The sequence below is a fragment of the Python bivittatus genome, unplaced genomic scaffold (assembly GCF_059951505.1).
Source record: "Python bivittatus isolate LINGU-HERP-01145 unplaced genomic scaffold, Pbiv_v1 ctg000340_np1212, whole genome shotgun sequence".
Classification (NCBI taxonomy): Eukaryota; Metazoa; Chordata; class Lepidosauria; order Squamata; family Pythonidae; genus Python; species Python bivittatus.
This window is the reverse complement of record NW_028277056.1, coordinates 22,126,737-22,141,795: the sequence shown is the minus strand read 5'-3', so window position 1 is coordinate 22,141,795 and position 15,059 is coordinate 22,126,737. Positions and strand designations below refer to the sequence as shown.

General features: G+C 38.1%; 1 protein-coding gene across 1 annotated transcript in view; it reads left to right on the top strand.

Moving 5' to 3' along the window:
- The window catches only part of FLT3 (fms related receptor tyrosine kinase 3), a 68,263-nt gene extending 56,033 nt beyond the window's left edge, over positions 1-12,230 (top strand). Inside the window, exons 19-25 of the mRNA XM_088140692.1 lie at positions 622-743; positions 1,783-1,907; positions 3,129-3,251; positions 5,583-5,694; positions 6,470-6,569; positions 9,169-9,274; positions 10,777-12,230. Of these exons, the coding sequence (XP_087996818.1) occupies positions 622-743; positions 1,783-1,907; positions 3,129-3,251; positions 5,583-5,694; positions 6,470-6,569; positions 9,169-9,274; positions 10,777-10,908 (820 nt within the window). The 3' untranslated portion in view covers positions 10,909-12,230. The remainder of the gene's footprint in view (positions 1-621; positions 744-1,782; positions 1,908-3,128; positions 3,252-5,582; positions 5,695-6,469; positions 6,570-9,168; positions 9,275-10,776) is intronic.
- The last annotated feature ends 2,829 nt before the right edge of the window (positions 12,231-15,059 follow it).

Sequence of the window (15,059 nt, the reverse complement as noted above, 5' to 3'; positions counted from 1 at the left end):
TTAATTCAAATTTTGCTACAATAGGCCCTGTTCTTAACTATGGGTCGTCCTTAAACTGGGCATTCTTAACCCTGGGGTTGCTTGTATCCAAACAAGGCATCTAGCTGGTCAATTGATTGCCTAGGAGCCTACGAGAAGCCTGGGAATATTCTGTGAGCTTCTCAGTCATGCAATTTGTTCTCACCCATGCCACTATTTAAAAGTACAGATGTCCTTTTCGATTTCCCGCCAATAGTTCCTACTCCCTGTACTTCATAGGGCCAAATTATGAAGGCCACTTAGTTTAATATAGTTTCAGAAGTATATTTCGATAGAGAAGTCACAATAAAGCCACATGAGACTGGCTGGTTTCATTCTGTTGTACATTGTCTGGTTAGATAGAAACTGTCACAGATCCTCATTTGAAGATTTGGCTATTTAAAATGAATGGAATAATAATGAATTCCAAGTTGCATTTTGATTAAGCATTAGTTACAGCCAGAAGTTTATTTACAAAAACAATCCATTATCAGAGTTTCAATTTAAATGTATTATTTCATAATGAAGCCGTGTTTGTCCTTACTGTTGTATTATTTGCTACAACAATTCTTTTTTTAAAAAACACACACCTTTTTTTTCCAGAAATGGAATTATACTAACAAATGGATCATACATACCAGTTAGCCAAATGGATCACTCACATGCAAAACAAGACCTAGATGTTACCTCTAAAATATATGGACTTGGTCTGCTTTCAGAGGAAGGTGAGAGGTTATAAAATTCACTGTAGAAATTAGAGCTGGGCAGAGAGATGTTTGGCACTGAGACAGGGTGCTCATTTCATAAATAATCTTAGCAATAGAATCGATAAAAGTTGGGGTGAACAATCTTCCTCCAGAAGTCTCAAAAAGAAAAGACTGAGTTGGTACATGCTAGGACTTTTCAAGTACCTAAAGAGTGTTACACTGAAGAAAACTGAAGGCGATGTAGAATATGCACAGCCATCTGCTTTAATTTCGATGTCTGCACTGAGCAGGTGGCTAGATGTGGTCTAAAAGGCCGCTTCCAGTAGAATCAATTCTTTGATTCTGATTCTTATCTCAGCAGAGAACAGGGACCAGAGGCATCCTCTTTTCTCTTTCTTAAGTTCACTGGCATCTCATGATTTTCTCCTTCCTTTTTGTTCTCTCTTAAAAACTTCAAAATAGGAAGAATAGTATGGCCAATATTAATCTTAACAGAGATATAGAGTGGAGTGTTGTTTATCTGGAACAGGAAGTTCAAAAATCACATGCAAACACTGAACCCTGTTTCTGTGCTCCTCCCAACTCTCCAAGTATTATAATGCAGCAACAAACTACCAGGCAATCTCCTGCCCATCCCCATCCCCCAGGAATAATGTACCTGTTCATGTGAAAATAAAATCCCAACTCATAAAAAAAAGTGGGGGGGGGGAAGCAAGCTAAAAATCCCAGCTCCACCTCTCTAGTGAGATACTATGTCACAGTCTTGTGAGTCTTAGCCATCATAAGTTGGCGTCTGCTGCAGAAGTACTGCCTGCTTCTGAACAGGACCAGATGCTATTCTACTGTACATTCTAAGCTTCGTGTTTCAACCTCCACTAGCACATGGGCTTACCTACCAGAATTTTATTTGCAATGGTAGTTGCTAGTGTGTGAAGATACAGGAAGGAATGTGATATCTTGGAAGTGGAGGGTTCTGGAGGCCATATAGCAAAATTAAAAACACAGTTGTCCATCTTTGCACTTGAGAAATCAGCCAATCGCCATTTTTCATTTGTAGATGAAATGAAATATGTGAACAGGAGACTGGATGTCGAAGATGGCCTCAATATATTGACTTTTGAAGACCTCCTCTGCTTCTCATATCAGGTTGCCAAAGGAATGGAGTTTCTGGAATCAAAATCAGTAAGACTGCTGTGTGAAAAATAGTGCTGAACAATAAAGATTAGAAAAATATACCCCACCATGTAAATCCCTTTTATCTCTAGCTAGAAGTTCTAGCTCAGTCCTGTTGAACACTAGAGTTATTAGTATTAGAATTTTTCTGGGAAAGAACAATCTTACATATATAATGTATATACTACTGCTGTTCAGGGCACAGATTTTTATGTGGAGTCCTTGGTGCTCTCTGAGCTTGGTTGTTTGCTTGCAGACATTTCATTACCCAACTAGATAACGTCAATAGTGTGCAATTTGATTTTCAAATTCAAAAAATGTTTGCATGGCACTATCTGAGAGGCATTTCATCTAAATTAAAATTGTGCAAAGAGGTTATGTGGGAAGAGAGAGGTTTTCCTGTGAAATATTCATGGGGTGAAAGTGTTCTTGTCAGTCTGGACTGGAAGGGGCTTGTAATGTGATTAAAAGTGTGCTTAAAGTCACAATTCATAGTGTTTCACTTCTGTATATTATATGCTTTATGGGCATGTAATATTAACTGTATGCTTTATAGCAGTGTTTCTCAACCTCAGCAACTTTAAGATGTGTGGATTAATTTATTAATTTAAGATGCCCGCACATCTTAAAGTTGCTGACATTGAGAAACACTGCTTTATAGAGTACTTAAATTGCTAAATGAATGCATAAATCCTACTTCCAAGCAATAGGCATTCTATGTTTGTTTGTTTAAAGGAGAAAAACTGTGTGCTACCTACACCAGTCTCACTTGCCCCTTCCTTGCATAGTGGAGGGAAGGAAGATGTATCAGCTTGGTTTCTGGGAGACCCGCAGTTCATACTGAAACACAATTCCAGGATGTTATCAGCTGTTAACTGCCCTTTCTTACATCTTAAGAAACATTGCTAAAATCACTCAAAGAAATGTCTGTATTCACAGCCACTTTAGATTTTGTCCGTATTGTCTCATTTTAATCTTTTGCTGTCTGTGTTATTAATACTTTTAAAGTTCTCACATTATTATCAAACTTAATTTACTCACCATAGTAAAAAATATTCTATTTCATTTAGGCAATTATTTCTGACACTTCATTAAAAAAAAAAACTTATTGCATTTTATTTAATGGCTTTCAGCATGTTGTATCATTTCAGTGGGAAAAAAAGACTTTTAAAAAAAAGCAATCAGAGAATTAAATTCTGTTCTTTATACAACACTTCTCTCTCTTGTCAGTGTGTTCACAGAGATCTTGCAGCCAGGAATATACTAGTCACCCATGGGAAAATGGCAAAAATATGTGACTTTGGACTTGCCAGGGATATAGTGAATGATTCAAACTATGTCGTCAGAGGAAATGTAAGTTTATGTTTATTGTAGATGCTTCCCAATGTTTTCTGCAAAAGATCTGAAAGTAAAAAAGAAATTACTGTTAATATCTTACATAGCCAAATCCAGATTTGGTAGGGTGATAATATGGCAAACACCTTCCCCAACTTCCAAATATTCAACCTTTTTTTCAATCTTAAAACCTGTATTATTCATCAATTCTATTTGGCATCATATCTTCATGTTTTTTGTTAACATCTTTGTCTTTTGTTTGTTAACCTTAAATCCAGCTAGTGCACCAAATTCTTTTAATTTTCTCATTAGTATCTCTATCCCTTTCAGAGGGTCTTCTAACACCAGCACCAGATCATCTGCAAAAGCTCTCAATTTATATGTCTCTTTCTTGATTTTTACTCCCATTATCCCCTCATCTTGTCTTGTATCTCTGTTTAAAACTTCCAAGACCAAGATAAACAAGAGTTGAGATAGTAGACATCTTTGTCTTGTACCTCTTTGAATCTCACCTGGTTTCGTTTAATCTCCATTGATGATTATTTGTGCTTTTTGTGATATATATATCAATTTAACAGATGTTATAAAATTCTCACCAAAATCCATATCTTCTAAAACTTTAAACAGGGAAGGCCAATTAAGATTGTCAAAAGCTTTCTCTGCATCCAAAAAAAATTCTCTGCAGTTTTCTTGGCAAGGTTTTTTGGAAGTGGTTTGCCATTGCCTTCTTCCTGGGGCTGAGAGAGAGTGACTGGTTTCTAGCCTGATGCCTTAACACTACACCAAACTGGCTTATGATAACTAATTATAATACTTATAATCACTGCACAGTTTCAGCTAAAAATGACACTTCTATATCTATTTACTCCTCCACATTTTTACTGTTTACTATTATTTATTTAATAGTAATCCTAAAATTCAGTACAGTAATACAAACCAAGAACACCATTAAGTATTAAAATGACTAGACAGGTCTTTTTTTATTCTTTTTTTCTTTTTTCCTTTCCTTTCCTTCTTTCTTCTTTCTTCTTTCTTCTTTCTTCTTTCTTCTTTCTTTTTCTTTCTTTCTTTCTTTCTTTCTTTCTTTCTTTCTTTCTTTCTTTGTTCCTTTGTTCCTTTGTTCCTTTGTTCCTTTGTTCCTTTGTTCCTTTGTTCCTTTGTGTAATATTTATTTCTGGTGACTGCCTGAACTAGTCCCTGCATTTTTCTTGGCAGCATTTTTGGAAGTGGTTGGTTTACCATTCCTTCCTTCCTTCCTAAGGCTGAGAGAGAGTGATTGGCCCAAGGTCACCCAGCTGGCTTCGTGCCTAAGGCAGGACTAGAATTCATAGTTTCCTGGTTTCTAGCCTGGTGCCTTAACCCACTAACCAGTGGGAGTAGAGTTGCAGATCTCTCCTCTTGTCATCTCCAACCATCTGGTATTCTCTTGCGCATGTTATTTCATTCCCTGGAACTTACCTAAAAATTGGAGGAGATTTCTAATATGGAAAGCAGTTCCATGTCAGAAATTGTAATGCTGTTTGTAGACTGCCATATCTGCTTTATACACCTGCACAAATGTATTTCACTACAGATATACACAGTGAGAAGGCAAAATAGTTTAATTTTTTTTTTTAATCAGAAATTACTCAAGTTTGAAGCAACCCTGGTTTTCTGTCATGCTAAGGTTACATCAGAGAGAGGGAAGTGGTGGCTGAGCTGCAGTTCACCCTCAGCATGGTTGATAGTGAAAGAAGTTAGGAGTTGCAGTACAGAAACCTCTGAGGTCTACAGATTCTCCATCCCTGAGTTATACCAACCACATACACATTAAAGAGTTATACCAAACCACATACTCATGGCACCTTAAAGACTATTATTGTACAAGTTTTTGTGGATCACAGTCCACTCCATTAGATGCACGGCATGTAGTCCTGAGGGAGATTATTTGTGCCCATAGTTCCTTTGGTGAGTGGGAGAAATTAGAGCTGTACAAATCAGGGGAAGGGCTACTTGGCTTCAATGAAAGCTTAAAAGCTAAACGGTGTTAGGAAGTATCTCTTAGAGGCAAATAGCATTGGGTCACTTCTGCAAGGCACCACTTCACATTTTAAGGTAATTCATTATAAAATCCCAATTTAAAATCTGAAATCCCAACCTCCAAAGGTAGTGCAACAGGAATAGTAGAGTGCAAATGCCCACCTAACCAAGAGTATTTTTACCATCTGAAGGAATGCCAACAAGAGGGCTGATTATACCTCAGGGCGTAAGCTATTCAATAACAATGTGATTTTTGCAGTTGTTCTCCCTATGTAAGAACAGTTTGGCACAGAAATGACCTTTCTCTTCTCCATGCTTTCTATTGACCAGGCTCGTTTACCTGTCAAATGGATGCCACCTGAAAGTTTATTTGAAGGGATATACACAATTAAAAGTGATGTCTGGTCTTACGGAATCTTACTCTGGGAAATATTCTCTCTTGGTAGGTTCTGGAATATGTTCCCTAGTTCTCCAGTTAGGGATCTAACAGAACTATGTTTCATTCAGAGATCTAGCCAACCTGGAACAATGTCCTTATAATGTTGTTTCTGTCTAGTACAGTTCCAAAGTGGGGAATGGGGGGGAGGGGAGGAGGCAAATTTCCTTTCCTTATTCTTCTATAAATTGCCGTATTCGCATAGAAGGGCTGTGTGCATGTTGGTTTTCAACTTCAAGATGTGTGTTCTCTCTAGAATGCTTTTAAGTAGAGACATCTTTTTTTAAAAGAAAAAAGAAAAACCTCCCAATCATTCCTTTTTATCCTTTATTCTATGGTCATGAATGTTCTGCAGAAGCTCTTGGCAACCATAAGTCTTTATTAGGCTATTTTTGGTTTTCCATTTCTTTTGCTTTTAATATATCATTGAATAATTACTTTTCTAAATACCTAAGGAGGACTTGGAGCATCTCTGTGCTCTCTGTGGGCCTCTGTTTTATTGTCCAGGTTACAAAATATCTGCAGGACATGGTCAAAAAAGTCAAAATGGCACACAACACACATTAAAAAGTAGGCAAATAAATGGCAAAAAAAAAAAGGCAAAATGGCATGCAACACACATAAAAAGTCAAAATGGTAGCCATGGACTGCCATGGCTACCATTTTGACTTTTCTGACCACACCCTGCAGACACCCTGCAAGATTATGCAAATTAAGAAAACTTCTTCAATGAAGCTTGCTTCAAATATTAATTGTTTGCTTTGCCACATTTTTTCTTCAGGTGTCAATCCTTACCCCGGAATGCAAGTTAATGAGAAATTCTACAAGCTTATTCAAAGTGGATTTAAAATGGACCGTCCATTTTACGCTACAGAAGAAATGTACGTTCTGGGTATAAATGGTAAGGGTGGGACTGCCTAGGGCACAATGTAGGGAGATACGTGGCACCTGCTCATTTCCTTTGCTTCTAACTACACTCTTGGCTGTCTGTTATCTGTGACTTTCTTGGACTACTTTTGGAAACAGCTAGATACACTTGTGCAGTAGACCTATAGACCAAGAAAACTGATCTGTTGGCCATAAAAGGGGATGGAGGTGATTGGCCCATGTTCGGTGTTCTTGTGGGGGCAGGGAACTTTTCTCTAAGGGCACTTCTACACAAGGGTAATGCATCACTTTGATTGCAGTCCTGGACCTCTCTGTTCCTACAATATTCTCAACATTAGAAAGCTGAGCTGATTTATTTCTGGTTCACATATAATGTAGAACTATATATGAGAAAGACAGAGGCTGCATACAAACAGTTGCTTTGCTGTGCTCCCCTCCCGTTCTGGAGTTTAGTGACTTCTAGATGGCAACAAAGAGGCTTCTGTATCTTTTGGCTGTCATTTAGCAGTAGATTTGTGCAGCCACTGGGTAAGTGCTTCTGAAGACTTTAAGGTTGAGAAAGGAGTTGAGCTGTGAGGTTCAGTACCGGGGCTGTAAACTAAGAAAATGGCATGAGGAGAGGAAGTGATAAACCAGGGCTCCTAGAAGCAACAACCACTAGGAAGGACATTCCTTGCAGTGTTAAAAGAGACAAGACCCTTCAATTAAGCTTCCAATTACATACATTCAGTCAGTGAGAGGCTAATCAAGGCTTTGCACTCTGTAGGTTGACCAGCTGAATGGCTTTCCCCTATTTAAAAGGGGGGGAAAGACTCCAGAAGAGGAATGAGGGATGGAAGAACAGGTCAGGGGCCAGATAGAAGGTGGTGGTCCCACAAGAAACCAACAGAACCAGTTGAATCCACAAGTTTCATTGTGGAACATGTCATTTCAAGCCACTTTCTCCATGAGCACCCTACATTGCCCATTGCAGCTCTGGAGGTAGGATAAGAGCAAAAGCACCACTTCTAGAATGGAGCACCTAAAGCCATCCTTTGGCTGCCTCAACTGCCAGTGGACAATGAGATACAGACAGTTGCATATCTGCATGTCATCTAGAAATGTCCATTTTCCCCCAGGGTGAGGAGGCTGTGCCCAGAGAAAGACAGAGACTCTCTGATTGTATTTACTCCTTGGGGGACAATTGCCTCACCCTTCCTCTTGGCTCTTGAGCATTAGGTCTAAGAGGAATGCTATTTTGTAGGCTTGCAGTTCTCCCTCAGTAGCCCAGGCAGAAAGAACAAGGATAAAATAGGCAAGATTTTTTTTAAAGATTTTCTTCCTTCTCAGCATCATACCAACAAGGTCAATTTATACTAGCATTTTTTCTGATACTGTAGCATTTAGTTATTTTTATGGTAAACATCAAATGAAATCATTTGATGTTTACCATACCCAATGCTATTTCTTCCTCCAAATTCCATTTTTCAACCAAAAGACTTCTCTGACATTTGTGGGTTTTTTGTCAATTGCACTTTCTGGATGCTTCTGAATTCAATATATTCCAATCTACCATTATTGTAGCTCTGACAAGTGAAAATGTGTTAAAGCTAGGGAGCTTGTTTTGCAATATTTCCCCCCCCCCTTTTTTTTTTCAAGTAAAGGAAAGGTTGTGCAGGCAGAAAACCAGGGAGTATTTTTAGAGGCTGTACAGCTATCAATATTATTACTTTCTTTTTAAATGGTCATCTCTGCAAAGCTACATGAGCGTTTCTGCAGTTGCTGGATGTCTAAAAAGAGCAGCCAGAAAAGGGAAAAGCAACCCATTTCTCCAATTATTGTGATATGATAATCTGTGCTTGTACCACAACCAGATTCAATAAAGATGTGTGAGTTTTAAATTATCCCACAATTGCAATATTTTGCATTGGTGTGTGGCTCTTGATTGTACTAGAATCCAAATATACACATTATGCTACATTTGTTAAAGGATGATTTTAGTATAGCGATTGCATTTGAAAAACAACAACTTGTGCCACAATATTGCTTCTGAATTGACAGGGGGTCCAGTGAAGATAGTGGCTTGCTTGGAATTTAAACCATCATCTGCACAATATGAAAATGCCTAAGACAGAGTTTTTAGAAATAGACGTAGAACATAAATATTTGCAGTATACAACTGAGACAATTGAACCAGAGAGGGAATACTTAAGATTGTAGATACGCTTAGATAAAAAATGGGGAACCTATGCTTCTCCAGATACTACGCAGATCCAACTTAATCCCAGGCACCATATCCAATGACCAGGAGTGATGGGATAGTAGTCCATCAACAGCTGGAGAACAGCAGATCCTAACATGTACTTGTTACAGAATTTAAAGCATAATATTAATTTTCAGTTTTCTGCTTTTTGATGCTTGTTATTTGTAAGCAGTATCTTAATCCTGTCTGAAATAGATGTTCTTCATATCCTAGGTTCTTTTAACTCTGTATAATACCCACAATATATGTGCCGTATATACAGTATGTCTCGTTGGTCTTATCCTATAGAAAATGCTGGGGAAATAGTTCTGTATTTTTCCTCCTCCAACCCTTTTATGTTGTTTTTGCAGATACTTAGTACTGTGTTCCTGCTGGGCTTTGGACTCCAGAAAAAGACCATCCTTTTCACAGCTGCTTTCCCTTCTGGCGTGCCAGCTGGCTGAGGCAGAAGGAGCAGTAAGTGACCCTTGCAAACAAGTCTTTTTTATTTTTTTCTGTTCTAGGTTTGCACTCTATTTATTAGCACACATGGCAGGGGACTATGAACAATGTCCTTACTGCTAGTTCTATTCTTCAGAAAGAGTAATCTGTTTTCAGCATGAAGGATGCCATGAATCTGGCCATTTCCCCAGCTGTTAAGGTCCCAGGATAAATTATAATTGTCCTGCCTGCCTGCCTGCCTGCCTTATCTTTCTGTCTGTCTGTCTGTCTTTCTTTTTCCATCTTTCTGGTTGACCCTGGGAGTTCAAAAGCTTTCTCTGTTCCATGGTTTGGGAGACAAGATAATCTAAACATCTCTCCCAACAGTTCCATGTAGGGAATGGGAGATGACATTGGAGCAGTAAGCAAGCCTAACATTATCACCTGGCTAACCAACATTTCCCTAGCTAACATGTCTCACTACAATACTCATTCTTCCTACTTTCAAAACATTTGATAGCCAGGGAATAGGAATTTGGGCATGCTTGTGGTGCAGAGATTCATTTTAATTTACCTCTAAAACGTATTACCATTTTTAAAATAAATACTGATTTTCTTTGATAGGAGAACACTAGAACTGAAATTGTTTTTTATGCACAGGTTGCCTAAAATGCACAGGTTCAGTTAGGCAGACATGGCTTCAATGCTACTAGAGGTCATAGCAATTTGCCAGAGAGAGAGCCAGCAGTCAAAATACCTCAATTATGCATCATGCTAGACCACAATGTAGTTTGTTTGGTTTTGTTTTAGTTGTATGAACCCAGCAACTGCAGTTAGTAAATTTTGCCCAAATACCCAATATGTAATCAAATACTTGATTTAGATGTAGTTGGTGAGCTATAGCTGCCTGGAGTTTTAGCTAGCATGGCCAGTAGAGAGGGTTTCTGGGACATATTCTGGAGGTTCACATAGGATCATCATCAGTAGTTTATGATCCTGTGGGCTGTAAACCCAGCTATTTCTGCATATTCAACACTCCATGATTAACAGAAACCAAGGCTTGATGTGATACGAGCCTAGTCTCCATCTTTCCCTGGCTCTCCCAATTTAGGTTTCTTTTGTTTCTCCCTTATATTTCATTCCTCTCATCCTTAGCCCCTGGAAGAGCTCAAGTCCTAAATCTGAGCAGCCCCCAAATGATCCTGCATCAAGGAGCAATTGGTTAATTACTAATTCCATATTGCCTATATTTGCATCAGAAAAGACTGCATTGGGAGTGACCTGTCCAGCAGGTGAGAATAAAGATGAGGGACCAGAAGAGAAATTAGGCTTTGCTTTACAAAAACCTTTTGCCACAGAACATGGACTAGGCTTTTAGGTGCCATGGGATTTCTTTTTCACACTGTTCATATAATTTGTCCACACCTCAGAAAGAGAAACAACATGTAAAATACTGAAAATATTGAAGCTGTAAAATACTGTTGCATTAGTAATGCTGGTGTTAATTCTGCTGTTTATGTTCACATCCTATAATTTAGGCATGTCAGACAGACAGTACTGATACCTGTAAGCACGTTTTCAGTTCCAAGTGCAATCCACATGGGAGGACAGAAGCGGAGTTGCAGTTTATGATTCCTCTGTTGGATGAAGATACTACAAGGGAAAAATAAAGCAGACTTTTTTTTCTTTACAAAATTAGCCATATAAGCTGAAGAAATCAAAAGAGATTACTTTGCCTCCCCTAAAGGGTCTAGATTTGCTGCTACTGCCATTGAATTTCTCATATCAGTTCTATCCACCTTTTGCTTCTCAAGTCTTTTTCAGTTTCATCAACAGGATGGAGGACTTTTATACAATCCTAATTTTTAAAGAGTGGTTGGCTCACATGGTATTGTTGAATTTCTTTCAAAATTGCATGCATAACTAAAGTCAAAGTCAACATTCCAGATCTTTGTATTTTGAGCAGATGCAAAGAGTAAAAATATATACATATATTTGTAAATTCCTTGGTGCTCTCTGAGCTTGGTTGTTTGATTGCAGATGTTTCATTACACAACTAGGTGACATCATCAGGGGTAGTGAGTGTGGGGTTTTCTCTCTGTTTATATACAGTAGCTTGCATGTTGGTGGGGGTGTGGTTTTCTCCTGGGTAGTTCCTTGATTAGGGTATTGTTTTCTGCTTGATTGTTTGTCTCCTTGGTAGTTCCCTGATTAGAATTTTGTTTTCTGCTTGATAGTTTGTCTGGTGTTAATTCATGCTTATCTGAGTGTAAGCTGCTGGCAAGAATGTGTTCTGGTCTTTTTGTTTCCTGCAAAATGCAGTGCAGCAACCCAGAAAAAGGAAACAAATTGCTTATACAACATCTTCCAACAAAATGGATACCCACGCAACTTTATTAAAAAGTGCCTGACCATTCAACCCACTACAGCACAACAAGCACAAGCTATGAAAAGGATAATACTGCCATACATCAGAAACATCTCAGAAACAATCAAGAGACTGTTATAACTACATGGTATCACCATAGCACACAAACCAACTAAAGCCCTCCAAAATGTCTTAAGTAAATCAAAAGACCCAGTAGCCCAAGAAGAAAAAACAGGAGTCACCTACAACATACAGTGTAAGGACTGCATCAGCCACTATGTAGATCAGACAGACAAAAGACTAGCAGAGCACATCTATGAACACCAACTAGCAGTCAGAGGACAAGATGAAAACTCCTTAATCTCACAACACATGGACAGATTCAACCATAGTTTCAACTGGGAAACTGTAAGCATCTTAGACCAACCTAAATCCAAAAACACTAGGGGATTCCTGGAAGTTTGGCCCCCAGACACATCAGCCATCAATAGACACATAGAGAAAAACCATATTTACACTACATTCAAAAGAGACAATAAGAAAGCTAAGAAAGAAACAAAAAAAACCAAATCATATCCTCGCCAGCAGCTTACACCCAGATAAGCAGGGATTAACCCCAGACAAATAATCAAGCAGAAAACAATACCCTAATCAAGGAACTACCAAGGAGAAAACCACACCCCCACCAACACAGGTAGTGCAAGCTACTGTATATAAACAGGGAGCAAACCCCACACTCACTAGCCCTGATGATGTTGCCTAGTTAGCTAATGAAACATCTGCAAATAAACAACCAAGCTCAGAGAGCACCAAGGACTCCACAGTTCAACCCTGAGCTACATATATTCTATTGGTACATATATTTGTAATTAAAATTCCCAAACATAAATGTATTATAGCCTGATCTTAACTCACACAGTTCAACTAGTTGCAACTACATTATATCCTAAACCAAGGATTATGTCAGCTGTCAGACAGCAAGCATGCACATGTGGATATTTATGGAAGTAGTGAATTTGGGTAGATTATTTGTGAACCTGCCTGCAGGCCACATGCTGTTTTTATACTATTTCAGAGCAAAGTTAAAGATAAGTAAAAGGTTGTATCAAGCATGAAATTCTAGAGTTCTTTATTATTGTTACTGAGATTGATTAAAAAACAGAAAAAGAGTATTTGGGGAGGAATGTAAGAAAATTTCAAGGGAAGTTGAAACAAGGGAACCCCAACTTTTGGGATCCAAATATGTTTAGAATTTTGAGAACTAACCACAGGCACTATTAGAAAATACAGTAACTGCTATGGCAGATGTGGCCAATCACAAAGCACCTATTGAAGGCAGTCTAGTTAGTATGCTTCTTTCCATCCTTTCCAAGACTTCCAACATATTTCCCACCACCTATTCTTTCTTCAGTCACCCACCATTTTTATTTTCTAAGAATGATATACTGTAAACCCATATCAGGCCCAGAAGCTTAATTGCAAATTATAAAAATGGTGGGGGATATTGCTTTGTTTTTAGCATGCCAGCTGTCAGTCAGGTGGAACAGGCAGGCTGATACAGGATTTGAAGGAACCTAGGTTTAGAGAGGACTCTTTGGAAAAGACCCTGATGCTGGGAAAGATTGAAGGCAAAAGGAGAAGAGGACGGCAGAGGATGAGATGGTTAGATAGCATCACTGAAGCAATGAGTATGAAACTGAGCAAACTCAGGGAGGCAGTGAAGGACAGGAAGGCCTGGAGCGATATGGTTCATGGGGCGACAAAGAGTCGGACACAACTTAACGACTGAACAACAACAACAACAGGTTTAGACCATAGAAATAGCTTTATAACAGATCTAACTACTTGGCCACTTTTGTTAGACAAGAAAGCAGGGGACAGATATTTTGAAAAAAGCAGACCCTGCCCATGTGGGGAAAACGCTGGGAAGAGAAGTAGAAAAAATTCTCCAAGAGTAGCAAGAAAAACTCTGGGAATGCTGCCTACAGAACAAAGAAAGGGGTGGTGTACAAAGTACAATGCGATACACCCTCCCTCTCTGCCTCTCTAAATAAAAGCCTGGGCAGCAGAAAGTCTACAAAAGACTTGTTGAGTTTGGGAGCATAGTAGGAAAGAAAGAAAATCCAAAGATGCTAATGTAGATTGTCCACTATAGTCTGTACTCTCCAATGGATTGAATCCAGAATTAGTACTGTAAAATCAATAGAACTTAGCTGCTTTCTATTTCCTAATTAATATATGACATTATTTAATAGGTGACTCATAATGGCTGCATTCACAGCACACAAGTCATCTATTCTGCTGTTATCCTAAAGTAAATATCTACTCCAGTAGGTCAGCAGCAGATGATCAGGGATATTCTAGCCAAACAGGGAATAGCCATTTGTCAGCTGAGAGCCTTGGGAGGAATAATCAAATCCTAAAATATGTGTTGACCACTAAAACCAATTTATTCTCTACAATTATCTTCAGTATTATGAACTTTTGATAACTTCTCAGTATTTAAATCATTATTTGAATATTCAGTATGATTTGATATCAGACTTCAGAATTTATTACAGTGTTTATACTTGGTACTTAATGTGCAGCAACATTTGACAGCAATGTGCAATTGTATTATTGTATTATTTAACTATCTCTTATAGTTGACATGCAGTTGCTTTCAGTATGTGCTTTTATGTACCTTATGTTTCATATCTGATGCCTGCCAAAATCAAAAGATGCTGTCATCTTTAAATTTTTATGGCAATTTTCATTCCAGATTTCAAACTTCACCATTGAAAATGGTTTGGGGATTAGGGCAAATTTATAATTTATAAATTATTTTTTTAAATTTAATGTCATCATAATCAACATTGGGGCTGGAATATAAACCAAAGGATATGGTTCCTCTGCCCTTCTTGATGACAGAATGAGAGGTTACCGTTGGATACTCCGGCATCTGATGATATGCATGCATTCCAACTTCAATGTAAGTCATGCCTGAATTAAATGTCTGGCTTTCTTCTGATGCTCCTGCTGTCTCTGTGAAGTACATGAAGCGCCAATTAAATATAGCAGGATGCAGAAATTACTCTGTGGATTTCTGAATGGGAGCCTGTTGTGAAGCCTCTTTACATCTCTATAATATACTGCTTGTTATCATCAATTCATGATATCTGGCATCAGATACTCATTAGGATCAAATAACTTAATTCTAAATCCTTTCCTTAATAGGTATTGTGTGGAATCGTTTTAAATTCTCAGTTCCCACTGTTATATTTAATATGTTCAGATCTGTTCTTTCTTTATTTTGGGCAGAGATGATCATTTTACTCTGATGAATTATTCTTTTTTAAAGTTTTACAGAGATATTGCTGCTGCTTTGTGCTAATTTTATCTTGTCGTTCTAATTATTATTTACTTATCTATGCTTTTTATATTGTGCCTTTTTCAACTGTACGCATTTTACAA